The sequence below is a fragment of the Cotesia typhae genome, unplaced genomic scaffold (assembly GCF_013202065.1).
Source record: "Cotesia typhae breed Kobodo isofemale line unplaced genomic scaffold, CoteBio_Ctyphae contig_20, whole genome shotgun sequence".
NCBI classification, from domain to species: domain Eukaryota; kingdom Metazoa; phylum Arthropoda; class Insecta; order Hymenoptera; family Braconidae; genus Cotesia; species Cotesia typhae.
Window position 1 is genome coordinate 3,804,616 of NW_027423725.1, and position 26,669 is coordinate 3,831,284.

At 36.4% G+C, this 26,669-nt stretch overlaps 2 protein-coding genes and 1 long non-coding RNA gene across 4 annotated transcripts; 2 read left to right on the forward strand and 1 right to left on the reverse strand.

Moving 5' to 3' along the window:
- Positions 1–3,568: 3,568 nt before the first annotated feature.
- Positions 3,569–6,744, forward strand: LOC141538007 (uncharacterized). The gene is made up of 5 exons (XM_074259260.1): positions 3,569–4,232; positions 4,305–4,457; positions 4,586–4,762; positions 5,184–5,372; positions 5,900–6,744. The coding sequence occupies exons 1-5, from the start codon at positions 4,158–4,160 to the stop codon at positions 6,077–6,079; spliced, it is 774 nt and encodes a 257-aa protein (XP_074115361.1). The 5' UTR covers positions 3,569–4,157; the 3' UTR covers positions 6,080–6,744.
- A 2,513-nt stretch (positions 6,745–9,257) lies between these two features.
- Positions 9,258–11,169, reverse strand: LOC141538421 (acaloleptin A-like). Of its 2 annotated transcripts, none has more exons than XM_074259860.1 (2): positions 10,976–11,169; positions 9,258–10,774 (listed from the first exon to the last, which is right to left on the reverse strand). In XM_074259860.1, the coding sequence occupies exons 1-2, from the start codon at positions 11,072–11,074 to the stop codon at positions 9,776–9,778; spliced, it is 1,098 nt and encodes a 365-aa protein (XP_074115961.1). In that variant the 5' UTR covers positions 11,075–11,169; the 3' UTR covers positions 9,258–9,775. The 2 variants fall into 2 exon arrangements, with proteins under 2 accessions (XP_074115961.1, XP_074115960.1); XM_074259859.1 differs by having other exon boundaries at positions 9,258–10,849.
- A 943-nt stretch (positions 11,170–12,112) lies between these two features.
- On the forward strand, positions 12,113–21,209 carry LOC141538425 (uncharacterized). Its single transcript, XR_012481050.1, has 3 exons — positions 12,113–12,384; positions 12,464–12,554; positions 21,080–21,209. It is a non-coding gene; the product is annotated as an uncharacterized LOC141538425 (long non-coding RNA).
- Positions 21,210–26,669: the final 5,460 nt, after the last annotated feature.

Genomic DNA, 26,669 nt, shown 5'->3' on the forward strand with positions numbered 1-26,669 from the left:
CTTGAATGAAAAGCAAAATTCTCGAACCAAGAAAATAATTTTGACACGATTGTGTAGTCTGCGCATACGTTTACTACAGGAACTTGTAAATTTTGTACCAGTTTTCTTATAGTTCGGTGTTACTATGCACACATAGTAAAATTCATTGGAAATTTTTTACAGTGTACATATTTTAAGAATATACAGTAAAATTTTTGAAGAAAAAAATTTAATATTTTTTTAATTACACGCGATCTCCGACTGCGCAAAAAAAAAAGGTCCTCCACTGTTAAAGTAATTTCAGCCTTCTTCATGGACGAAACCGAAAAAAAAAATTCTTGTTAAACTAGAAGACATTGTCTGAACAATGACCGTCAGTCGAAAAAAATATCAAAAATTGACAAAATGGCGGCGTTTTTTTGTTTTTAAAGTTGAATTTTACTCAAAATTTTGATCGTTTTTGGCCTGCCAAAATTCAATTTTTTATCAGAACAATCGCTGTCACAAAAATGACTATAACTCTAAAAATATTAGAAATTTTCATATCAAACCCGAGATACATATTTTTGAATGGACAAAAATTTTATTTTTGAAATTTCACAGTTGCTATCCCTCTTAAAATACTTCTATCACAATTATATTTCAATTGTAGGATAAAAATAGACATCAATCGAAGAAATACGCTAAATATTTCATCCTCTATTCCATGAAAAAGTAGACTATATCAGCACTTCATACTCAAGGCATGCAATTTATCAATAGCCAATAAATATAGCGTATGATATGCAAAAAAAAAAACTTGATCGAAGCTTTTGTCATAATCATTCCTCTCAACTCGTAGTTAGACTCACTTAGAACAAAATATGGAGGGTAGAGGTAAGGAGGACCATCTAGTATGGGGAATCAGTTGAAAAAGTGTCCACCAGTAAACAGCAAATTATGATTCAAAAAATTGCCAAAGTGGCTCTAGTGTAGCAAAAGGACGTAATAATTTAATATTTTTTGTGACTTTTGTAGTGAGGAGAAATGCAATATTTAAAATCTAAACTACTTACGTAGTTGAATGTAATTAAGTAAATATAACCTATAAAACTGCTAAAATAATACAGATAGCGATTTGATTGTTTTAAAATTTTTATAGGTACATTTTAGTTTTTTTGTAATTTCATTGTTGTTAATTTTAATAAAATAAGTGTAATAATAATGGGAAAGCTTTGCTCAGTGAAAAGTTGTTCAAGTGGACGTAAATTAAAAAATAACGGAATTGATATATCTCAACCTCTATCATTTTTCGCCCAACAGTATGTATAATAAATTTTTATTAATTATTTAACAATAGCGAAGTGAACAGTGAAATAACTTTTTAATTTTTATAATAAAAGAAAATTATACAAAAAGTTGATTAAAAAAATTAAAGTCTTAATGTTTTTTGGAAAATATAGACATTATTATTATTGATGGATGAAAAATATTAAAAAAATGTAACATGTTCCTAATAATACTTAATAATTTAGGCAATTAATATTTTTTGTTTATATCAACTTCTAGACTCTGGAAAAATTAAATAAATAAACTGACTATATTTGTCATTTACATTTTAAAGAGGAGGACATAAAAATGTACGAAATGTTCACCATTAACGGGGAGATCACGATTTTTCCAACAGGTAAAAAAACATTACGAGATACAGCTCTGCCAACGGTCGAACATCAGTTTCTCCCTGTAGCCATACATGACGTTGAAGGAAATGTTATAAATCAACTACAGAAACCGAGTTCTAACCATAATAAATCTGAAGAAAAATTAAAACATGAAAATAAATCTAAACAACAAGAACTATTAGCTGATCAGAGAGTCTCTGATAGAGTTATGGATATGATTACACAAAGTAAACACGATTTAGAAATAGTGCAGTTGAATGAAGAAACTCATACTGATCAACAAAATGATAAAGAACCTGAAGTCACTTCTCAGCCAACCGAGAAATTTTTTGATAATCTGAAATCTTCTGTGCTACCGCAAGGTTGGATGTATTTTGAAAAACCAGAAGGGTTGGAATTCTTTCGGATGGATGGTAAAACTATGCAAATCGTAAACCATTTACGAGTAAACAAAGACTTATCTGTTACTGTAAGTTCTTGCAAAATAATTGTATTTGTCTCAATCTCTTTAATACTAATAATTAATTGAAAACACATTATAGGTTATTTTTCGACGAATGAGGAATTGACTACAAACGATAATATATTTTCATTCAAAACCATCTACGAGTACTTGAAATTCGTAGAAAAATGGTCATTATGCGTTGGTACTCAAATAGACAAAAAAAAGTATAATCGATTTTTATATTAGCAAAGAAATATACTTATATGACGAGTAAAAATATAATTAACTTTTTTAATTATTACATCAAATTTTAGGTTTTCACAAACTTGTAAGGGTGTAATTTTTGGTGACAAGTCTTATACAAGAAATCAAGCGAATCCAAGATGTAAATCTTGTAGAGTTTTACGACATCGCTTACAGAATTGTAATTCTGCTTCAAATATTTTAGAAAATACGATTTCTCAAAAACGTCGTACTTCAAATCTACAAAAACGATGTAAATGTTTAAAAATATCGGTAAATTATTATACATATACATACCAGAAACTTTAAAGCTAGATTTTATTGTGTGTAGATAATCCGGTGATGGTTTTAAATTTTAGACATTAAAAGAAGCTGTAAAATCTAACGATATTATTTTTTTTCTCCTGCAGGAAAGCCACACAATTTGTGCTTTTTCAACGGTTTTTTGACAACGACTATCATTTGTGGACCCATAAATTATTGTTTTTTTTCATCCATTTGTCATATATTACATTTTTAATTTTTGAATATATTTGTATATTAATGATATCGTCGAGATAGCTATAATTTTGAAAAAATAATTGTACATTCGTCCTAATATCGAAAAAATTAAAAATTGTTGTTTTTCAAATTGTACATATTTTAATTCCTATAAAATAATTGTGCTATATACTGCTTTTATTTCCGTTTACAGAATTAATAGCTGTTAATTATTTTATAGAACCCTTTTTATACATTTTACAATACAATGACAATAAATACAAAGTTTTTAAATAATATTTGTGTTGATTAAATGTTATACTCAGTAGCTTCTTCAGATTAAAACGATAATAATTTTAATTTAATCTCGGATTTAATAACTTGATATGAAGAAGGAAATGTTAATTGTGCATAAGTAATACTTTAATGTCAAATGGTGAATGTCGTTCTATTACAACCGAGGTTTATTAGTTATGCTGTTTGATGAATTCCGTAAAATGGCAAATTTTTTTGGATTAACTTTTAAGTATGTAACATTTACAATTTTCTTTTTAAGTTTAATACTAATTATTTACAGAAAATGAAGCTGAGAGAAAAAGTGTATCAGGCGAAATTTGAATGTTCTCAGAAATCAAAAGTTGCAGTTAATAAAGCTATTATGAAGTTACCTAAAACATTTCAGAGCGTAGTTAATTCATGCTTTGACGCAGCTCAAAAGAAAAATTGTAAAGGCCGGCGATACACATTAGAATGGATTTACGAGTGTATTTTAATACACATAAAAAGCCGAAGAACATATCAATTTTTACGTACTAGAGATATTTTACCATTACCGTGTATTGAGACACTAAATAAATTTATACGAAAAATAAGCAGTTCAGCTTACGGGTTTCAGCCAGCTATTTTTCAAGGATTACAGCAAAAATGTGAATCAATGGATAAATGTCAAAAACGTGGAGTACTTCTTGTTGATGAGATGAAATTGAGTGAGGGTGTTTATTTTGATTCTCAAGAAATGAAATTTAATGGATTTGTTGACTTGGGTGAACACACTCCAGAGGACTTAAGAAATAAAACTGCAAATCATGCTCTTGTTTTTAAGTTTGTACCTTTTTCAAGGTCGATGGGTTCAAGCTTTGGGTTGCTTCCTCTCTAAAAGTGCTTGTAAAAGTGAACCACTACACAAACTTATTCTAGAGTGTATCATATTGATGGAAAACAGCGGAATTTGTATAGACGCAGTTGTCATTGACGGTGCATCATGGAACCGAGGGGTATGGAAAATATTAGGAGTGAACGAAAATAACATAAGCTGTGAACACCCTTCAGATAGTTCATGACGTTTGTGGATGATTTCTGATTTTAATCATTTAGTAAAATGTTTCCGAACATCAACTTTAGATGAAAAGATTAGCGAATTCATGGTAACGTTCAAATATAAGTTTATTTCCGACAATCCAGAATAATATAATTAACTAAGGCTATAAATTTTTCAGATGCCCTATGGAATCGTTAAAAAAAAACATTGGGAAGCTCTTCTAGAGGAAGAAAACTATCGTCAACCAAATATGAAAATAGCTTATAAATTAACACCTGCACATTTGAAACCAAAAGGTTTTCAAGTAATGAATGTACCTCTTGCAACTGAAGTATGTATACTTGAATATGTTATTACATACTATTTTCGATTGATAAACTAATAAGATAAATATTTAGACACTTTAAAAATTTTATTCTCAATAGATTTACAATAATTTTTTTATTATTTTAATTATAGGTTTTTGGTCATGAGGTATCTGTCGCGATGGCTCATTACCAACCTATGTGTGATAAGTTGAAAGATTCAACTCCGGCACAAAAGTTCATAGATCTTGTTTTTAATTTAATCCAAGCTATGACTTCTCGCATACCTAGAGATGCCCTGTATGGAAGAGAAGATTGTCGTCAAAAACAGGTAAGAATTATTTAGTAAAACATAATACATGGGCTAATAAAATAATGTTTTATCGTTGATTTCTTAAGTAAAAAATATTTTTAGATTCATCCTTGATTTTTGTTTTGCTGTGATTGCATTTGTGGTCCAGTTTATTTATCATTGTGATCTTGACTTCATAGTAAAAACACAGTGGAGACATTGGACTCGTGATAAATATAACAGTGGATATTTTCAATTAGTACATATCTTTTAAACAATTATTTTAGAATGCTTCCGCGTAAACAATATTTCCACCGTGAAGTCAAAACTGCGAAGATTTTTCTTAGCATGTGAACTGCCTCTAATGGCAATAAATGATGATACAGATTAATAACTTTGTACAATTAATCTTTGCCATTCTACGTAATTACGTTTTAAATCATCTCTCTCAAATTTTTAGTCAATTTTAGAATTCCTGCAGTTTTTGCAAAATTGGGAAAATTTAGAAAAAAAAATTCCCATATCGAAGAGCACTTTACTTGGTTTGAAAGTGACGTTGCGAGCTACCCTTGAAATCCTAGATATGCTTAAAACCGAATGTGGATTTAAATATTTAATGACAGCAACGTTATCACAGGATCCTTTAGAGGTAATTGTATATCATTATTATTGACTATATTTATGTAGTATCGGGAATGTCGTGGTATGCATGTGTATAAGTGTTTTTCTCTTTTTTTTTTCTTCTTCTCTCAGGCTTATATTTTTTTTAGTTAAAGTATTTTATTTTATTTTAGACTTAGAGTTTTGAAAATAAGACCCTGCGATGCTAGAGTAATAAAACTCAGGTCATGTTTTTGACGCTCAAGATTTTTGTAAATTGTTTAATCCTTCACCATCTGTCGTTTTATTACTCTTGCAATTAGTGTGTAAGTTAGATAAGGATGGGCGATGGTCCCAGAAGGGACAAGTTTGGGTCTCGACCTTTGAAAAAAGGAAAAATAAGATAGTTCCTAAGTCCTAACTCACGCGGATAGTTGTATGAAGAAAATCATCTCTTGTAACAATTATATTTTAAATAAAACTTAATATTACCGAATTACTGTTAACCTTACTATATATACCCGATATTACATTTATTATAACATGTTAAAAATTATCATTGATATTTTATTTCAGAGATTTTTTTCTGTCATGCGACATTCATGTGGAGGAAATGATCACCCTGATCCGAAAATGTTTGCTCAAGTTTACAGATTGGCTTCTACATTTTCACTCATACGTCCTCCGAAAGGATGTAATGTTTCTGGGGAAAATCTTTTGAGAAGCTTAATCGAACCTGAACTGTCAATTTCTTGAAATTTAGAGCGACAGCTATGGCTTCAAGGTATTGATGACATGCTACAAAATTCTGAACCGCAAGTGGAAAATTCTTCAATTGATGAAGATCATGATTATAATGAGGCAGTAACCAGTGATGCCGTGCAATCATACATTGCGGGTTACATAAGTCGCAAATTGCAAAAAATTGTGAAATGTTCAGATTGCTTACAAAATATTCATATGAATCCAAGAGATGGCCAACGATTACATAGAAACGATGTAATTCTGAAAATGGATTTATGTGGTGGGCTTATTTATCCTAGCGAAGAGTTATTTGAACTGACCAAACAATTAGAGAAGTGTGTTTTAAGAGCTGTAAGCAAAAATTTGACAAACCTAGAAACCATTACTCAAATATCAGATGAACTTAAAAAAGAGTACTTGATAAAAGTTGGGTGCTTTATTCATGAAAAAGAATTAACTGTTAAGATTATTGACATTTATATTGTAATGCGAGCGCATTTTTTAGCGAAATCAGAAAATAAGCGCTACGACGCAGCAAAAACGAAAACAAAATGAATAGAAAAAATGAAAAATTAATTTCTTGAATGTACGACTTATTTTTAAAGAAAAAATGTTATACTATATGTTATATAATGTTAAAAAATTAATCAATAAATGACTTTTATCTTGTTATAAAATCCCTGATTAAAAAAAATCATTCAAATGGATTCAGAAATTTTTTCGTTGAATTGTATCAAATACGTTTCCATTTTTCTTTATCGACAGGGCTTTTGGGTAACAAATTGGTTTATTTGAATTAATTATTAATTTTATTTTATTCCTGATTGATTTTAATGTAAATAATGAACATTTTTGTAAAAAGCGCGGTTACAAAGAGGAAGTCTTTCTTTCCTTTTTTAATCTAGTATCCTACTCTAATTATTTGTGGCGCTATTTTTAAATACTTTCCACTTGCTACAGTGGCGTCATCTTAATTTGCTGTTTTCCGTGGACACTTTTTGATATATAGAGATGGTTCTCCTTACCTCTACCCTCCATAGAACAAAATTATTTATTAACCTCGAACGTTAGCAATGTAACTTGATCCTTGTCGTGTGCCAACTCAGCAAAGTATTTTATCAACCTACGACCTATATACAAATATATGAACAGGAAAATTTTCTTTCTGGATCATGGAGCAATGAAAGTACATTGTCAGAGTGATTTTCGCGTAGGTTGACTGACACAGTGACAGGAGGCGCCTCAGTGTCGCGACAATTGTATGTTGTTACACGCTTCTCAAATGTTTTATATTATCACAATTTACATTATATTATATCATATATTCTCTTATCGCGTTAATAAGACATAAAAATAATAACAATAAATTTTACAATCAAGCATGCATTGCAGCAAACGCGCGTGAAAATGCGTTAAGATTTGAATGTTGATTTTGCGCAGTCTTTATGTCTTTTAATGAGATCGACATGGTACATTATTGTTGAATATTCTTGAAGTGAAATAAATACAACTCTGCTAGTATCAAAAAATAAACAGAAGTGGGGAGCAGGTAAAAGTTTAAAATGAATAAAAAAGTTTTATGAAGATAAAGTTAAGCCCAATCGTGATTCCCGGGCACATAATCAAGATCATTGTACTCTCGATCGGTACCTTGGTCGTTGAGATTTATTTCCGGGTCACGTTATGGCAGGTTGACGCCATTACCATTACATGTCCAATGATTTACCATTGTTCTATTTATCTGATTGTTATCGTTTTTTCGTTGCCAACCGATTTTAATGTGATCAATTTTTTAGGCATTTTTGATGAAAGGATAAGAAAAATTCTACTTCAGATTTTTTCGGCTGGAAATATTTATGAACAATATTTTATATGTTTACTCATTTGTTGAATACATCAGTTCTAGTCCGTTTCAACGCATTTTTGTCGATTTTTGAAAATAATTAAAATTTTTTTTCATATAAAAGCAAACATAATAAATTGTTCGAATACGATTTCGACAAATAAAAAAATTAGGAGAACGGTGGCCCTAAAGGCCATCCCTACAACTTCCCGCTAATTCCATATCTAAGCGCTTAAAGTTGCACTCATGATGTTTTTGAGCTCTTCGAGCTCAAAAAAATGCCTTTTCTATTGCTTCTATGCTTCTGAGCTCTTTCATCTTAAAAGTCGGATAGAAGTTTCATAGAATGCTATTTTTTGAATTTTAAAACCATAATAACTTAATCAAGTGATTCTTACGAGGTTGGCGGCATTTGACGCAGTTTTTTAAGTCTCCTGAAGAATTTTAAAGTTAGAATTGTTCGAATGAGTAATTCCGAAAAAACACTTTTTTGGTTTTATTTTGTTCACCATATCTCTCGAACAAATCAACCGATTTCGATCGGCTCAGCAGCAATCAACGTGGTGTTTTGAATTTAAAAGCTGATAAGTGTTTAGAATCACTCGGTTGAACCGTTTAGAAGTTATTTAAAAAAAACCACATGTGAAAAATTTTTTTTTCGAGGTATTTTTGAGATTTCTCAAAATCACACACACACACACACACACACACACACACACGCGCGCGCGCGCGCACACTTTATCAAAATATATTCTAATTATAATTCTAATTACATTCTAATTATATATTCTAATTATAAAATTTTGAAGTTATTTCCTGTATTTAGTGCTTTTTTATCAAATTCTGAGCAAAATATATGAGATGTAAAATTAATCGGTTTGGAAACGTTGGAGTTATTACAAAAAAACCTGAACAGTAAATTTAAATTCTCTACTAAGTACTACAACATCGAGCAATCAAGCATATGACGATAATTCTGCTAACTTGAAATCATCCTATAGCATTATCTTTTGAAAATGTTGTTTTAGACTAGTGATAAGATTTTTGTAATGTAAATGTATTTTACATCGGTCGGTAAGAACAAGATCTCTTGATATGCGAAGTCAGTTGATAACTTACACCGCTAAAAAGTTACAAAGACTGATCTAGCACAGACTTTCTATTCTACCGACAGTTAAGAGTCTTAGAAGATTCATTCCAACCAGATGTAGTAATTGACATCCTTTCCGGAAATCGTAAATTAGTAGAAAAAGATTTAAATCCCAGACAAAAGGACGAACAAATTTTGATAGAATAAAATCAATGTGCAAGTTGTGATCTCAGAGGTAAAATAATAAGCCATTAATATTCAGTTTTCGTGAGTATAAGATTTATTTAATGTAAGGCAGCAATAAGTTATCAATTTAAACATCACTATAATTCATATGAAATTGTAAATAAATAATTATATCTAGTGAGTATGATGTAGGTGGAGTTATACTGTAGAATCTGCAATAACCATGAGTTTCTAAATGTTGCTATAAAATTGATGCCAATTTTCTAACGCTGATTTTGGTATCAGTATAATTGCTAATTGGTATCAGACTGTCAATAAACGTTAAAAAGACTAAATGTACTGTCAGTAAGCAGGAAAATAAAATCAATATATAGATTAAAGGCTGAGCTTTAATTCATCCGATGTTTCATCAATGAAACTGGGAATCCGATACTTACGGTCATTCTGCATGCAGTTTGAAGGTCAGTAAAGCGTTTTAACTTTTCATTCAATTAACCTAAAATCTATGACGCACATCGACACCAAAATACATCAACAAATGAATCTCAATTTGCTACTGCGTGGTTATTGAGGTAACTTTTTCATTTTATTAAAAGCGCCAAGTTCCTTGGACACCAATATGTGGTTGAACGTGTTGTCCGGGAAGCTTCAAAGCACCACCTCCAGCACTTATCTGTCCATTTTTGCCTTCATAGATCTTATGCTGATAGTCCAAGTTCCATGTAGGTCTACGTTCTGGCCCACTCAAAGGTTTCTGTCCCTGCAGAACGATTGACCCTTGAGGCTCAGGTGATCGACGGAATCTCCAAGTTCCTTGAACACCAATATGGGGTTGAACGTGTTGTCCAGGAAGCTTCAAAGCACCGCCTCCAGCACTTATCTGTCCATTTTTGCCTTCATAGATCTTATGCTGATAGTCCAAGTTCCATGTAGGTCTACGTTCTGGCCCACTCAAAGGTTTCTGTCCCTGCAGAACGATTGACCCTTGAGGCTCAGGTGATCGACGGAATCTCCAAGTTCCTTGAACACCAATATGGGGTTGAACGTGTTGTCCAGGAAGCTTCAAAGCACCGCCTCCAGCACTTATCTGTCCATTTTTGCCTTGATAGATATTATGCTGATAGTCCAAGTTCCATGTAGGTCTACGTTCTGGCCCACTCAAAGGTTTCTGTCCCTGAAGAACAATTGACCCTTGAGGCTCAGGTGATCGACGGAATCTCCAAGTTCCTTGAACACCAATATGGGGTTGAACGTGTTGTCCAGGAAGCTTCAAAGCACCGCCTCCAGCACTTATCTGTCCATTTTTGCCTTCATAGATCTTATGCTGATAGTCCAAGTTCCATGTAGGTCTACGTTCTGGCCCACTCAAAGGTTTCTGTCCCTGCAGAACGATTGACCCTTGAGGCTCAGGTGATCGACGGAATCTCCAAGTTCCTTGAACACCAATATGGGGTTGAACGTGTTGTCCAGGAAGCTTCAAAGCACCGCCTCCAGCACTTATCTGTCCATTTTTGCCTTGATAGATATTATGCTGATAGTCCAAGTTCCATGTAGGTCTACGTTCTGGCCCACTCAAAGGTTTCTGTCCCTGGAAAACAATTGACCCTTGAGGCTCAGGTGATCGACGGTAACGCAAAGGGTTAGACGGTGGTTTTGGACGATTCTGTCACATAAGTAAGTTCATTCAATCATTTTCGGCAAGCTAATTATTTTTAATTATTTAACAGTGTTACTATGATAGAATCTTCAATTATTCATATTTTTTTCTTATTAATTTTATTTTACTTACTATTAAAAGAGGAGGTTGGTGGCCATTCTTGATACCAAGTCCAGGTTCGCTTGAAACAATCGCAAATATTACGGTAAGTAGAAGACAAATGATTTTCATATTGATAGATAACTTTAACTTCGCAATAATCTCGTAATTTATTTACTAATGTAGTAATTAATTTCAATTCTGCAAGAACTGGAAAACTGTGATCAAAGTATCGACTATGCAAGCTTATATACTTCATTTTATTCTGCTTATTTGCATACGGGGAATCACTCATAGTATAAATCGTCTGTCAGAAGAAATACTAAGAGCAGTAGTGGGGATTGGGAACTCCGGCTCGAGACAGCGGCGAGGATTCCCAGTTTTTTTTATTGCTTTTATATACAGTTCATTTCCACTTGATCACTCACAGTTCACAACGGATGAATATACTTAGACGTCATAAAGTTTCTTATCTTTTTGTTTATTGCAGCAACAATATTCAATATCTCTCATTTAATAATAATTTCTGATTTACTTCGTTTGTTATTTACATATTCTTTTATTTTTATGAATAAGAAAATTATTTTCCTTGTACAATTATAATTTATAAGGTTATGAAATCTATACGACATAACAATCGGTATGGCATTAATTATAATTCGAAGCATATTGGAGTGTTTTCAGATTTTAACTTCTCGCTAAAAAAATTAAAATTTTCAAAAAATCGGAAAGTTTTTGGTTTTACCCCTTTTTTTTGAAAAGCAAGTTTTTATCAGATCTCGACGATTCGTGGTCGTAGAAAATTTTCCCGACTATCCTTGCGGTGACATCACCGTGTCTGTATGTATGTATGTATTCTTAAAATCGATCCGAATAATTATATTTCTATTTTTAAAAACCATTAATCATCAATAGCGAGAAGTTACGCAAAATAAAAGAATTTCTATCGAAATATTTATGAAATCGAAGATTAATTTTTATCAAAATATTTATCAGAGTAAAGCAATTATAATGTATGTTCTTTTAAAGAGACAAATTGTTGACCTTGAGATTTAATGACAATAAAATGTCAATTAAGTGTTATTGCTTAATAAGATACTAAAATAGACTTTATAGCAGTTCTGATAATAAGTCTCGATTGGCTCAGTATACGGTTCTTATGTTCGAATTATCACTAATTTCTTTTTTTGAGTTATTAAGAAGTCATTTTTGGTACTAGTCCAATCGTTTGTGGAACTAAAATATCTGGTTATAAGTTTTAAAAAAAAAAAATTAGTGCTCAAAAGAAAAATTTTCCATCATTAAAATTTAAGATGATAATACAAAATTCATTTGTTATTTCACTTTTAATTCTACTATTTTTGACAGTGAACGTCTGTTCAATGAATGGAGATTACAATAACACCACTTTCAGTCATAAGTGTGCTAAATATATTAAAATTGTAACTTTCTTTATGTATAATTATCATAGATTAATTATTTTCAGACTAAACATTATCATAATTCAAATGATTTTTTTAGTGTCATCCTTATTCTCCACAACCATGTTGCGATGACAACCTTTCATGCAAAATAAAAAAATCCAGAAATGACTTTTTCTGTACAGAAAGAGGTAAATTTTGAATTCAAAATATATGTATTTGTGAAGTACTGTTTCGTAATCTGCGGATAAAGAAATTCTGACGCAAATTTGGAAGCTTTTTTGTCTCGAAATTCTTATCGGCAGGTGAAAGCATTTTCATTTATATTTCATGGACTGTTCAGTAAAGTAATACATTTCCTAGTTAAAATACTACACTGTTAAAAATTTCTATTGTAATTTTACAAAAAATGTATTGGAAGCTAATAGGCAAAACATTTATTTGAAACTACGATCGGGTATCCGGAGGCACTGTCGTGTCTCAAGCCAAGTACACGTTCAACAACACACATAAAATGTGTGTGAACGTGTAGGCGTGAGGCTACAGTGCCTCTATTCTCAAGTCAGATGTCAACATAACCTCACTCTATTTTCAACTTGATTTATTTTATTACTGTATACATGTCAACACTTGTCATGCGCTTTAAATAGTTTAATTATTAGTTCTTCCTGTAAAACAGTAATAATTATATAGTTTTTTTTATTTTTTGCGTTATCTTAATTCATAAAATTTTCGCTCTCGAGTTTTTTGATACTACGAGAGATTTTACTAATTTCGGTCGAATTTTTTATTTCGAAGTTGGTACTGTTCAATTTTCTGCGAATAGTATACCACTTCGAGTATGAGAGTTAATCCGTTTCCATTTGACGCCTGAGATCCTCTCCGGATAGTTACTCTGCCCTTGTGCAAATAATTCTCTGAAAAAACTCTTGAAAAGTCTTTATAACTCTGAATAAGACTTTTCAAAAGTCTTCACATCCCTAACTAAGTAAAGGAAAGACTTAATAAGTCTTCAAAACTCTGCAAAACTCTTAAAAAGTTAAATTTTCCCTGCAATTTCGGACTTTCTCAAAGAGTTATTAAGACTTGATAAGACTTACCACACGCCACCTATTAGAATCTAAGAACACTCAAAGGTTCTAACTGTAAATTCGTTAACTAAAATCTGTTTAGTATCAATTAATTCCAGCAGACAGCGTGTGGATAGAAAATTCTTTCCTACCTAGAAAATTGACTTAAATATTTGATAGTCCAAATTAAATACCGATTGAAGATTTACTCATTTAGTAGTATCTGTTTCCAACATCGAGTGCACTTCATTTGCTGTTGATGTTTTAACTTGCTCAACTGTGACTGATTCGATGCCTATCAAAGTATTTTCGTGATGAAAATATTATTTAAAAAAATTTTTTTAAACATGCATTAATTCTTTTTTTATAGTTTATTTTCAATTTTCTCTAATTCTGATAAGTAATTTTTTTGAAAAGAAATATTCTCTTCTTTTCCTGTAAAACTGAATAAGTCTTATCAATTCTTAATAACTCTCTGAGAAAGTCCGAAATTGCAGGAAAAATATAACTTTTTAGGAGTTTTGCAGAGTTTTGAAGACTTTATTTATTATTTATTATTTATTATTAATAAATTATTTATTAAATCTTTCCTCTACTTAGTTAGGGATGTGAAGACTTTCGAAAAGTCTTATTCAGAGTTATAAAGACTTTTCAAGAGTTTTTTCAGAGATTTATTTCCACAAGGGTGCTCCAGATTTTTTATTTTCAAGTTGGTACATTTTATTTTGTTAGAATAGTATGGTTGCTTTCCAATTAATACAAAAAATGACGCAGTGTAACGCAGTGCTCGATAAAGCGCTTTCCATCAACGACACTGTTGAACACAGCCGTACACTGTTCGACACTCGAAAAAGTGGTGTTTGACAAATGCTTACCAAGAATTACCAACAAAAAAGAGAAGAATTCTTTCTCTACTCATGAAAGTTTTTCCGCTAAATCTAATGATCGCTGTGTGAAAAGTAAGTATATCTTCAGAAAGTAAGTTAAGACTTTTTTTATTTACCTAAAACGCGATGCAGAACTATCAAATTATATACCTAATAAAATAGATCTCGGATGAATTTCTTGATCATAGTACTTGACAGAGTTCGTGGTAAACTCAACAATTCATAAACAAGATAGTTAATAAAAGATTCTGTATTATAGTATTTAAGACGAAGATTTTAGACGAGTTACCATTTAATTTAAATTATTTTCGGTTATAAAATACATTTTTAAAGGCAAGCATATTCAGATTCATCAAACTATCTAATATCGTCATGTTATAATAATTAATTAAGGAAGAACAATAATTTTTTTTTTAACTTAGTTTCTCTAGTTCAAACGTGCTCGATTATTTACGACTATCTTACTATTCCGCATTCTCACTGCATGAAGATTGGTTTATTTTATTGCGATTTGGGATATATTTCAATAGATATTCCAATGTATAGATAATAAATGTCAATGCAAACCTGACTTCACTGCAATGTCTGCGAGCCAATGTTTTGAAAGTGAGAACATTTTTTTTTGTAAATATGAATATGAGTGTATTGATGTCTAATTTTGATTTTCAGCGAACCTGATAAATACTTGTACCAATGTTACTGAGTGCAGTGATTCATGGCATGCACAGTGTACACCCACTCACAAATGTGTTTGTGATTCGCATAATATGGCAATGAGTCTATCAACATGTTTTCCTATTTTGAATGGATATTGTTGGAGAGATAATCAATGCATGGCAGAAAATTCTGTTTGCGGTGATTTTCATTGTGCATGCAAACCGAATTTTATTGCTGTCGCTCATAATCTATGCATTCCTGACAGAAAAAAAATGCATTTATATTGATTATGATCGATAAATAGATACTTCATTTTATTTTATAGCAAATCTAATGGCAAAATGGCAATTTTCAAAAAATAATACTTAATACATAGAATATTATAATAAATGTATTACATAGAAAAGCATAAAAATATTGACTTTCGAATATAATGATATAGTCCATTAAAAAATCAACTTAATTTTAAGTAACATTATGGGATAAAAATTTTTACAATTTGTTAGAAAATGTAATTTTTTTTTATGAACATTGTGGGAGTACTTTTCCACTCTCAAATTTTTCCGTCAACCACCGTACTCTTTGGGCCATAAAATCCCTTCCCCGGCATCCAAGGGGCTCATGACATCACGAGACCCCAAGAACAACGCTGTGTTAGAAAAACTAACACCCTCGAGAGTCAAGGGGGCACGAGGCAGATTTTCCTCAGCCTCTGAGATACGCGCATCAGTGGTTTATGACAACTGGTCCTTTTCCCATACTTAACGTATCATAATATTGTAATCGCGGAGTACCACCTTGATACGTAGACTTATAATAAACTTTAATTATTGTATCAGCTTACAGATAACTATATTCTACGGGATTGTCTAATTATTATAAAACTTAATTAACTTCATTCGAGTGTTGTAAAGGATATAGTTATCAATTGAATAAATTGTTAAATTAAAGAATTAGACTACTACAGAGTCAGAAGTGGGATACACTATCGTGCTCATATAATTGAATAGTGCAGTAAATAGGGTGGTGAATAGTGATTTTCAATAGAGGAAAAATCATGAGTCGTGACCGAAGGTCAAGGCGGGACCGTGATCATGAAAGTGACCGTTACCGGAAAGATCGTCATAGATCCCGATCACCACACCGTCACTGTGAATCACCACCTCAGGGGAGAGGTTCTTCCAATTCTCGATTAGATCCACCTGTACCAAATAACCGACAGACTGACAGTGAGGCCAGCAGCAGCAGAAGCAGTGAGCTCCTGATGATTGAGAAACTCACAGAGGTCCTTTCGGGTTTCGCACAAACAGCACGTTCACCAAGACCCAGTGGTGGCTGTTTCACCAACGAGAAGGCGATCCCGGAGTTTGATCCTAAGGAAACCAACCTATCTGCTGCGGAGTGGATTGCTAAGGTCAGCGCGCACGCTAGACTTTATGGATGGGACGAGCGGACAACTCTTTACATGGCGACATGCAGGCTTAAAGGTAATGCAAAACTTTGGTATACAGAATTGCATGATTCGCAGTTAACGTGGGGGACATTCTCTTCATTAATTGCCGAGCAGTTTCCGGGCGAGTCGAAATACAGCAAATTATTTAAAGAAGCCGCGAATTTCGAATGCGCCGCGGGTCATGATCTTGTCGCGTACTCTTTCCTTAAAATAGGTAAATTAAAGAAATTGAAGCTCGAGATACCGGAGAACAAATTAGTTTCGTGCGTAGTTGGGGGGATTCAAGATGATTCGATCCGCACTACTTTGATGACTCATAAATTCCAAACTGTTGCGGAACTGAATGAGCGTCTCGCGAATTATGAAACTACGCATAAATTAAAAGATAGGAGTAAAGACGCGAAAAAGTCACACGCGCGGGACTCCAGTAAAGTCAAAACTCGGGAAGAGAAATCAAGAAACGTTTGTTACGGGTGCGGCAAATCTGGTCACCAACGCTACAACTGCCCAGAGGGAGATAATACCAAGCCAAGAAATCCGAAATCCAACAAGCAATCATCGGATGAGGACCTGTGTGGCTATTGTAAAAAGCCAAACCACTCGGAGAAAGACTGCTTCACCAAGCGACGGGATGAAGCCAGGAAGAAGAAATCTGTGCATGACTAGATGTATGCTCAGTCGAAGTTAACAAACCGATAGTAACATGCGTCGTGAATGAACAAGGAAAGGAGTGTATGGTTGATTTGGGTAGCGATTGTTCAGTCATACGAGACCGCGAGGCTCGCTCTTTAGGACTAAAGCTAAGACCAACTCAAGAAACACTGTCCGCGTTTAATCAGTCCGTGGTAACCCCAATCGCGAGAGCAAAACTGAAGCTCAAGATCAACGACATTACCTTCAAACTAAAAGCGTACGTGGTCCCTGACGATCAGCTATCAAGGGACATCCTTATTGGCCGCGACATCCTCAGAAAACCCCGAGTCAAAGCTATCGTAGACGCCGCCGGTATACAGATCATCAGGGACACCATTGAAGTACACATGGTTGACTCCGGCAAGCGAAAGATAGGAATAACTGATGTTTGCTGCCCGGGAGTGGATGAAGATACGCAAAACAAACTCGTAAATCTTTTAAACGAATTCCGGGACTGTATCGCGCTCAACATGAGAGAAATCGGCAAAGCCAATGGGACAACTATGAAGATCCGGCTGACAACTGACGCACCTGTTCATTCAGCACCACGACGGTTATCTTACGACGAGCGTAACAAAGTTAAAGACCTAGTCAAGGAACTATTGGACGGGGAAATTATTCGGGAAAGTCATTCGCCTTATGCAAGCCCAATAGTGGTTCGCCATAAGTCCGGAGGAGATATCCGCATGTGTATCGATTTTCGAGGAGTTAATACGGTTACCATTGTTGATCCTCATCCTATTCCTCATATAGATGACCAGATCGATCGATTAAGCGGAGTCGCATATTATGTAACACTCGACTTGAAATCCGGATTTTACCAGATTCCTATGGATAAAGACTCTGTTAAAGTGACTGCATTTGTAACTCCAGATGGTCATTACGAATTTCTACGTATGCCGTTTGGATTAAAGAATGCACCCGCTGTTTTCCAAAGAGCCATAAACACTGCTCTTGGAGAACTGAGATTTACAATAGCTCTTGTGTATGTCGACGACATTCTGGTTATAGGCTCAAGCATAGCAGAGGCTTTCAAAAACCTAAGGCTTGTTTTGAAAGCACTTAGAAATTACAACTTTACGCTCAATTTAGATAAGTGTAAGTTCTTTCAAACAAAGATCGACTATTTGGGCCGGGAAGTATCCAGGGATGGAGTTCGTCCAGGCGCTCATAAAATCGAAGCCGTTAAAAACGCAGAAATCCCCAAAGACGTAAAAGGAGTACGTTCATTCCTTGGCCTTGCGGGATACTTCCGGAAATTTATTAAACACTTCGCTCAAAAAGTCTCGCCACTAACAGACTTATTGAAGAAAAACAGTCCATGGGTTTGGACTGAAAAACATACTGAAGTCATAAACGAAGTAAAGGAAATATTAACAACAAGACCCGTTCTCGCTATTTATGACCCGACCCTCGAAACCGAGGTCCACACAGACGCTAGTTCAATGGGTCTTGGAGCCATACTCATGCAGAAGCATGGGAATGAAAAGAAAGTTGTTTCCTATTATAGTCGTAAAACAACACCAATAGAACAAAAATATCATTCGTACGACTTGGAAACTCTTGCGGTCGTTGCAGCTCTCAAAACCTTTCGCGTATACCTGATAGGGATAAACTTCACTGTAGTCACTGACTGTAGTGCTGTGCGGGCCACAGCTGTAAAGAAGGACATACAACCACGTGTTGCCAGATGGTGGGTATATCTACAAGACTACAATTTCGACATTGTGTATCGACCTGGCGCTCAAGGAGCGCATGTTGATTATTTAAGTCGGTATCCCATCGAATGTTTAGCTATCGATGTCACTCCCAGTGAGTGGATCAAAGTTGCTGAAATACAAGACCCCGACATTGAGACAATCATGAAGATCCTGGAATCGGGAGATAGTCAAGCGAGTACCAAACATTATTTTGAAATCTATGACCTTAGGAATGGAGTAGTTTTCCGGAGAACCGAGAACGGTAATAGATGGTTAGTACCACGAGCTTCTCGGTTCCATGTCGTGAAAATGTGTCATGATGATCAGGGACACCTCGGAATTGATAAGACTCTTGAGAAACTGCGCGAACATTATTGGTTTAAAGGCATGAAGAGATTTGTTTCAAAATACGTTACTGCATGCTTACAATGTCTGTATTATAAGTCTACCTCTGGCCGCAAGCCTGGCATGTTACACCCCATAGAGAAGGTCGCCCTTCCTTTCCACACAATACACATCGACCATGTGGGTCCGTTTGTTAAAAGTAAACGAGGCAATACCCAGATACTAACTATAGTTGACGGGTTTACTAAATTTTGTATTCTGGAACCAGTGAAGGACGTTAAAGCTAAGTGGGTCATTCGAGCACTGACCCAACTGTTTTCACTTTTTGGAGTCCCCTCGAGGATCATCAGTGACAGAGGCACGAGTTTTACGTCACAGCTGTTTGATGGCTTCTGTAAAGAATACAACATCAAGCACGTCCTCAATGCAGTGGCAACACCAAGGGCGAATGGACAGTGCGAACGCATGAATCGCACGTTGCTGAATTCATTAGCTACTTCCAGTGCTGGGGCAGCTGAAGACCAATGGGATAAATTTGTGAAGACCGTCCAGAGCGGTATCAATAGTGCTACCAATCGGACTACACAGAAAACTCCAGCTCAACTTTTACTTGGTTACAGGCCCCGCAGTATGGCAGATTCTGTTCTTTTAGGTTCAATTCAGAGCTCGTTGGATGCCCTAGACCTCAGAGAGATGAGGGAGCAGGCAAAAGCAGCTACGGGAGTTGAACAAGGAAAGCAGAAAGCCAGGTTTGACGCCAAGCGGTCCAAACCACCACAGTACACTGTCGGCGACATCGTTGTGGTTGCTACCAATCCAGTCGCGACTGGACAAAGCAACAAATTAGTCGCTAAGTCTAAGGGTCCATTCAAGGTCACTGCAGTGCTGCCCAATGACCGATATGAGGTCAAGATTTGCGGGAGATGCAGAAATCCAGGGGACAAAAGACTGTCGTAGCGGTTGACAGGATGAAAAGATGGATATCCTTCAACGCACTGGAATAAATTATGGTGAGATTATGATTTTTAATCAATGTTGGTAGTTTGCAGGTCTCAGAAACGTGCCTTTGGGTCATTTGATCGACCAAGAAGGGTGACCGGAACAACAGCGAGTACTCTGGCGTTTAGGATCCATAATAGGTCTCCAGAATGCTCGACGGTGAGCTGACTCCCATGGGACCAACGACGAGTTGGGTTGCCCGGATTCAGTAACCGTGCTGGTCTTTTCTGAGAACTCCGAGCCACTGGGGTCAATTAGTCATGGCAGTGGATGCTCGATCTCACCTACCGCCAAGTCTGGAGCTTTTGAGAGCCCGGCAGCTTGTCACTGTCGGGAGATACTATGGAGGTTCCAGGCGTCAGGCACGACTATTTTCGCCAAGTCTGGGACTTTTGAGAGCCCGGCAGCTTGTCACTGTCGGGAAATACTATGAAAGTCCGAGGCCAGTTAGGCGTGGACTGTTTTACCGAGTCAGTTGCCCTCTTGGTTCCTGGCCATTGGTCAAGGCAGGTTCGGAGGACGCTGGCCTAGGTTGGACCAGTTGGCCGCTAGTTAGAGTGTCATGCTGGGCTTCAGTCAATAGTCTTCAGGGACGTACACTCTAGCGCTAGGCTCAGACAACTCAGTATGTGGATACCTAACTGAGGTCTCATCCTGAACAGGCATCCGTGAACCGAACCGTTTGGTAAACACGGAAGGCTTCACGGGGTAAGGCCCTGGAATGGTTGAGAATCCTAACTTATCCTATCCCTAGGCGCCACTTGGTCGCTATTGCGGGTCAATTCACGCTCTTGGGTAGAGATGATCACTCTGACTAGAGGAGTGTGGATTGAGCGGCGATAGTTACCTTCTTGTAACTTTTATTACCCTGATCGGGTCATTAATGAGGATTTGTTTGGATGAATTTTTCAGATCCAGGTAGTCAAAGCCGAGGACGGCTTGCGTGGTCAGGAGAGGCCGAATGTGGGAGTACTTTTCCACTCTCAAATTTTTCCGTCAACCACCGTACTCTTTGGGCCATAAAATCCCTTCCCCGGCATCCAAGGGGCTCATGACGTCACGAGACCCCAAGAACAACGCTGTGTTAGGAAAACTAACACCCTCGAGAGTCAAGGGGGCACGAGGCAGATTTTCCTCAGCCTCTGAGATACGCGCATCAGTGGTTTATGACAACTGGTCCTTTTCCCATACTTAACGTATCATAATATTGTAATCGCGGAGTACCACCTTGATACGTAGACTTATAATAAACTTTAATTATTGTATCAGCTTACAGATAACTATATTCTACGGGATTGTCTAATTATTATAAAACTTAATTAACTTCATTCGAGTGTTGTAAAGGATATAGTTATCAATTGAATAAATTGTTAAATTAAAGAATTAGACTACTACAACATTATCAATATTCCCCAAGAATTTTTTATATTTATTAGTAAAATGTAGACTTTGTAATACTACAAAATGTCCCGACTTTATCAGCCTGGCGAACTACCACCCGAAATTTTCGTTACCGACACTAGCTAAAATAATTTGGTAGTCCCGTGACGTCACAAGACGACACGAGGAGGGGAAAGCGGTCACAAACCCCAATACTTGAGCGGTGATCGACACTTCGATCTATCTCCCGGTGTTAACAACCACGCTAGATTCTCAAGTACTTTTTTCTACTACTATACTACTATTACCACTAATAGGTGACTACTCACCAAAATTACTAAAATCTATCAAATCTACTATTTAATTAATAAGTTTATATTGTTATTACTATTATTATTTTGTGTTAAACTAATATCATTGCGTTTATTATCAATAATTAATCATCTATAACCTCGAATATCAATAAAATATTCATACAACTAATTAATTGTACTTCGTTACCGAGTATAATAAATTTATTCAAAGTGCCGATTTAGTGAAATAAAGTAAAGTTTTGTCATAATTTTATCGATAACTAATCTTCGTTTATCAACCATCAACATCTATTCTGCGTAATTTCATACCACCACCTACAAAGGCAATCAAGGACAAAGGACCATCTTTGCAGTAAAATTTGTAAGTAATTAAAACAAGTTAACTGGCACACGTGGGAACTTTTGTCCGAAAATTATTTAATCGATCTACTAAAAACAAAGACAATCATTAATACACGGGAGCGGAATATCCCAGGGCAGTGGACTAAAATTATAACGAAATCTAGGCGATTATTCTTTATCCGCGAGGTTTAGTGGCCTGGATAATTAAATTTTTCGAATAAGTAAAAATTTAGTGTTTCAACTTTTAATAATAAATTAAGACTAATTTAAAAAGAGAAATTTTAAAATTTTATCCATTTTTCTATTTCACATGGAATGCCCCTGATATTATTTCTTTTGGTAAGTCATTCTGCGCAGATCGCGGTCCTGAAGTAAAATACACTTAAATAACCGTAACACTGGTTACAGTTAACATACATTGTAGACAAAACATACGATAAAAAGGTTTTTGTTTACGAAATTTTGTTGTGATCTTTTAGGTAAAATGATAAGCAATTAATACATCAGTGAGATGTTAGTTATTTGTCCTCAACATCATGCGGACAACCTAACCTCTAAATCTGACTTTGATCTGATGTGATGGTAAAAAGTGAGTGCGAGCGAGACGGCAGAGCAACAGAATTATTATTACTATTGTTATCATCGTTATTATTACTATTATTATTATTGTTATTATTACTATTGTCATCATCGTTATTACCACTATTATTACTATCATTATTATTACTATTATTACTATCATTATTATTACTATTATTATCGTTCTTGTCATTATTAATACCGGAGTATATTTAATATACTAAAGATGTTTTTTTTTATATATCATTGTTCATTTACATTTCTTTGTTTAATGAAAAAGTTTATTTAGTTTTAAATACTTGACTGAGATTTATTTTAAAATGCGCGCGAATGTTTGAGTACGCCACCGCGGCGAGAGATGGCGAAGAATTTCGCCGCTCGTTCGTTTGCAGTAAAAACCGACGAACTAATATAAGCGAAACTGCGTGGCGATAATTTTTGTTCTTTTAAAGATCAAAAATTTATTTACCTGAAAGAAAGAATTAATTGAATTCTCGAACAGATTCAAAATATCTGAATAATTATTCAATTGATTACTTTCATTGGGAAATTATTTTGGTGAAAATTATTATTTAGCAAATGTTAATTTTTTCTAAGTCCCGAACGACTTTTGTATGGAATTGATTTGGTATGAAATTTATTGTAATCTGTTGAAATTAATGAGTGAATTTAATATTTGATCAGATTTAAATAATTAAAAAATCTGAAGTTTGGCGAAAAGCGATAGATGGCGATAATTTTCCCAGATCTTTCACTCTTGGAGAAAGGTCTGGGAAATGCCAAAAGCGATTTTTATCGACGGGAAAGAAAACCAAGTTTTCCAGTGGTTCTTGTTTCTGGTAGAAGACCCTTCACCAAGGAATAACCAAGGAACTCTTACCTTGTCTCCGACCAGGAACCAGGTAAGTGCTGACTTATCCATTGGGGGAAATTTGGCCACCGGAAAGGGTTGCTTTCCAAGCACCCAGACTGGGCTAGGGGTAAGTAGGGCCGGGAAGGGTTGCTTTCCAAGCACCCAGAGGGAACTAGGGGTAAGTAGGGCCGGGAAGGGTTGCTTTCCAAGCACCCAGAGGGAACTAGGGGTAAGTAGGGCCGGGAAGGGTTGCTTTCCAAGCACCCAGAGGGAACTAGGGGTAAGTAGGGCCGGGAAGGGTTGCTTTCCAAGCACCCAGAGGGAACTAGGGGTAAGTAGGGCCGGGAAGGGTTGCTTTCCAAGCACCCAGAGGGAACTAGGGGTAAGTAGGGCCGGGAAGGGTTGCTTTCCAAGCACCCAGACTGGGCTAGGGGTAAGTAGGGCCGGGAAGGGTTGCTTTCCAAGCACCCAGACTGGGCTAGGGGTAAGTAGGGCCGGGAAGGGTTGCTTTTCAAGCATCCGGATGGGATTAGGGGCAGGTAGGGCCGTGATTTAAAAACGCGACCGTCGGTAAAGAAGAATATTACTGTGTAAAGGTAGTAGACAGAGTTTGGCCACCAGATGGCTCTAAAGAGAACCGGAAAGTAAATGTTGTGTGCGGGTTATGTGCGATGTTGTAAAGTTTGACATAACGCTTGTAAATTTTATAAACTTGAGTTTCAATTTTTGTTGTTTGTTGTCTTAAATAAATAGAGTATTAATTATAATTAGGCTCGAAATTTATTTATAAGTAAAATAAGTTATCCCTTAAAAGATCCTGGACTCCGGCGAGATTTTATGCGAGCTAGGGGATATAGATGTATAGGTAAAGCCTTGACTGTAACACAACAGTAATAAAATTTTAAATTTATTAAAATTCACTCCTTTTGGAAACCGGAAAAATACCCGTTACAAAAAAAATGGCGCTCGAACAGGGACCGTGATTTTTGTTGTTTTCATGGTAACGGGAATTTTTGGATATTGTTGATTGATGGAAAGGTAGTTTTCTTTTTCCTCTTTGCTTTTTCGTCGGTCTATCAAATCATGGCGAGTAAAAAACCGGGAACACACACGTGGCTTTGGTCGCTAAGAAAGGACGCGGTCATTAGCGAATTAGAGAAATACCGGGTGGCCATCGAGCCGAAGGCGACATTGGCGGAATTGCGATTTTTATTAAAAACCGAGTTGAATAAGACACGAGCGGCGAATGCGGGTCGCGCTGGTCGATACGACCAACTTTTGATCGACCTCGATCAATCAGAAGCCGAATTAGACAACCTTGAAACCCTTGACGATGTAGTGGAGGAGGATGAATCCGATCCCGACGACGGGCAACTCTCAAATGAAGATACAAATGATAATCAAGCCATCGAAACGTCAAGGGGGGACCAACGCGAAAGAAAATTGCGGGCCGAAATCGAAGCGGAAGAACGGGAGCGACTCGAGGCGGAAAGGGACCAAGAAGAGAGGTTAGCCCGCGAAACTGCCGAACGGGCCGAACAGGAGCTACGCGGACGTCTGCGACAGGAAATACGGGCGCGTCTTTTGCAGGAAAGAGAGGAACAGCGAGCGTACGAGCTTCAACTCGACGCAAGAGAGGCCCGAATGAGGTGCGAAGCCGAGCAACGAAGAAAGAAGGAGCAAGATGGCCGCACACCCCCCCGTGGCGACAACCGAAGGCATTGGTTGAGCGAAGACAATGGACAGTCAAAACGAGGAAATGGGATTCGGCGATCAGGACGAGAGGATGGGACACGGCGATCAGGACGAGCGACCGACCCTGTGAACTTACCCAGGGCAGTCGGCTCAAATCCAGGAACACCCAGTTTTGACAATCATCACCAATCGAGGTATAGGGATGACTCCGTCGAACTCCACAGAAGGGACATGGTGAGAAAATGGGGCGTCGTGTTCAAAGGGGAACGCGATGTCCTAGATTTTCTGGAACGACTTGAAGAATTGGCCGAAAGTTACGGGTACGAAATGGACGACTTGCTTCCTTGCATACCGATATTGCTCCGCGAAAAGGCTCTCCTCTGGTATCGTAATAACAAGAGAGTTTGGGACTCATGGGAAGACTTCGTACTGGACTTGAAAGCGTTTTATCTGCCACCAGGTCTCGAACTGCTGTTGGAAGAGCAGATACGGAATCGGGTCCAGGGCCCAATAGAGAGTGCAGCCGAATACGCCACCCGGATCCAGACTCTAATGAGGAGGCATGGACAAATGTCACCCTCAGCTCGTCTCACTCGTCTCTACCAGAATCTAAGACCGGAATACCGACGATACATGAAGCGGACTGAGTTTTCCAGCGTCCCAGAATTGCTACGACTCGCAGGCGAGCTCGAACAACTCACTGTTCAGGAAAAAGCATCTTCGCGCCGCGAAAATAAAACTACCTCCGCGAAAACTTCGGCCCCCTCGAAACCAAACACACCTCTCGAACTCTTCGAATACAATTGGCGGGAGAATTGCTGGCGATGCCGTCAAAAGGGGCACCGGAAATTTGAATGCACGAATCGATGGGTAAAATTCTGTATGCGATGTGGGAAAATGGATACATTATCACGAGATTGTCCATGCCCACGACAGGGAAACGAAGTGAGGACCGGTTCAAGCTCCCAGAACCGAGCCAGAGACCACCAGGGAGCTCCCAATCCGGTGACATTCAATCAGCCAACCAACCAATCAACACCACAACCGGGCAGTTCAAACCAAAAGACGTAAAACCAGGGGACAAGCGTCCATTTGCAAAAATAGAGGTTGGCCAGGTGACAATTCACGCATTAATGGACACCGGAGCCACGGCGTCGGTAATATCGCAAAAAGTATGGGATTTCATCCGCCAAAACAACTTGTACGAAAAATACAATTCGGTACCAGGTGAGGGGATCAACACTCGGTCAGCATGTAGTGTGCACTACGGGCACTGCGTGGGTTAAAATCCGTGAAGACAACCGGATTTTCGCCCTGCCGTTTCACATTATTCCCACAT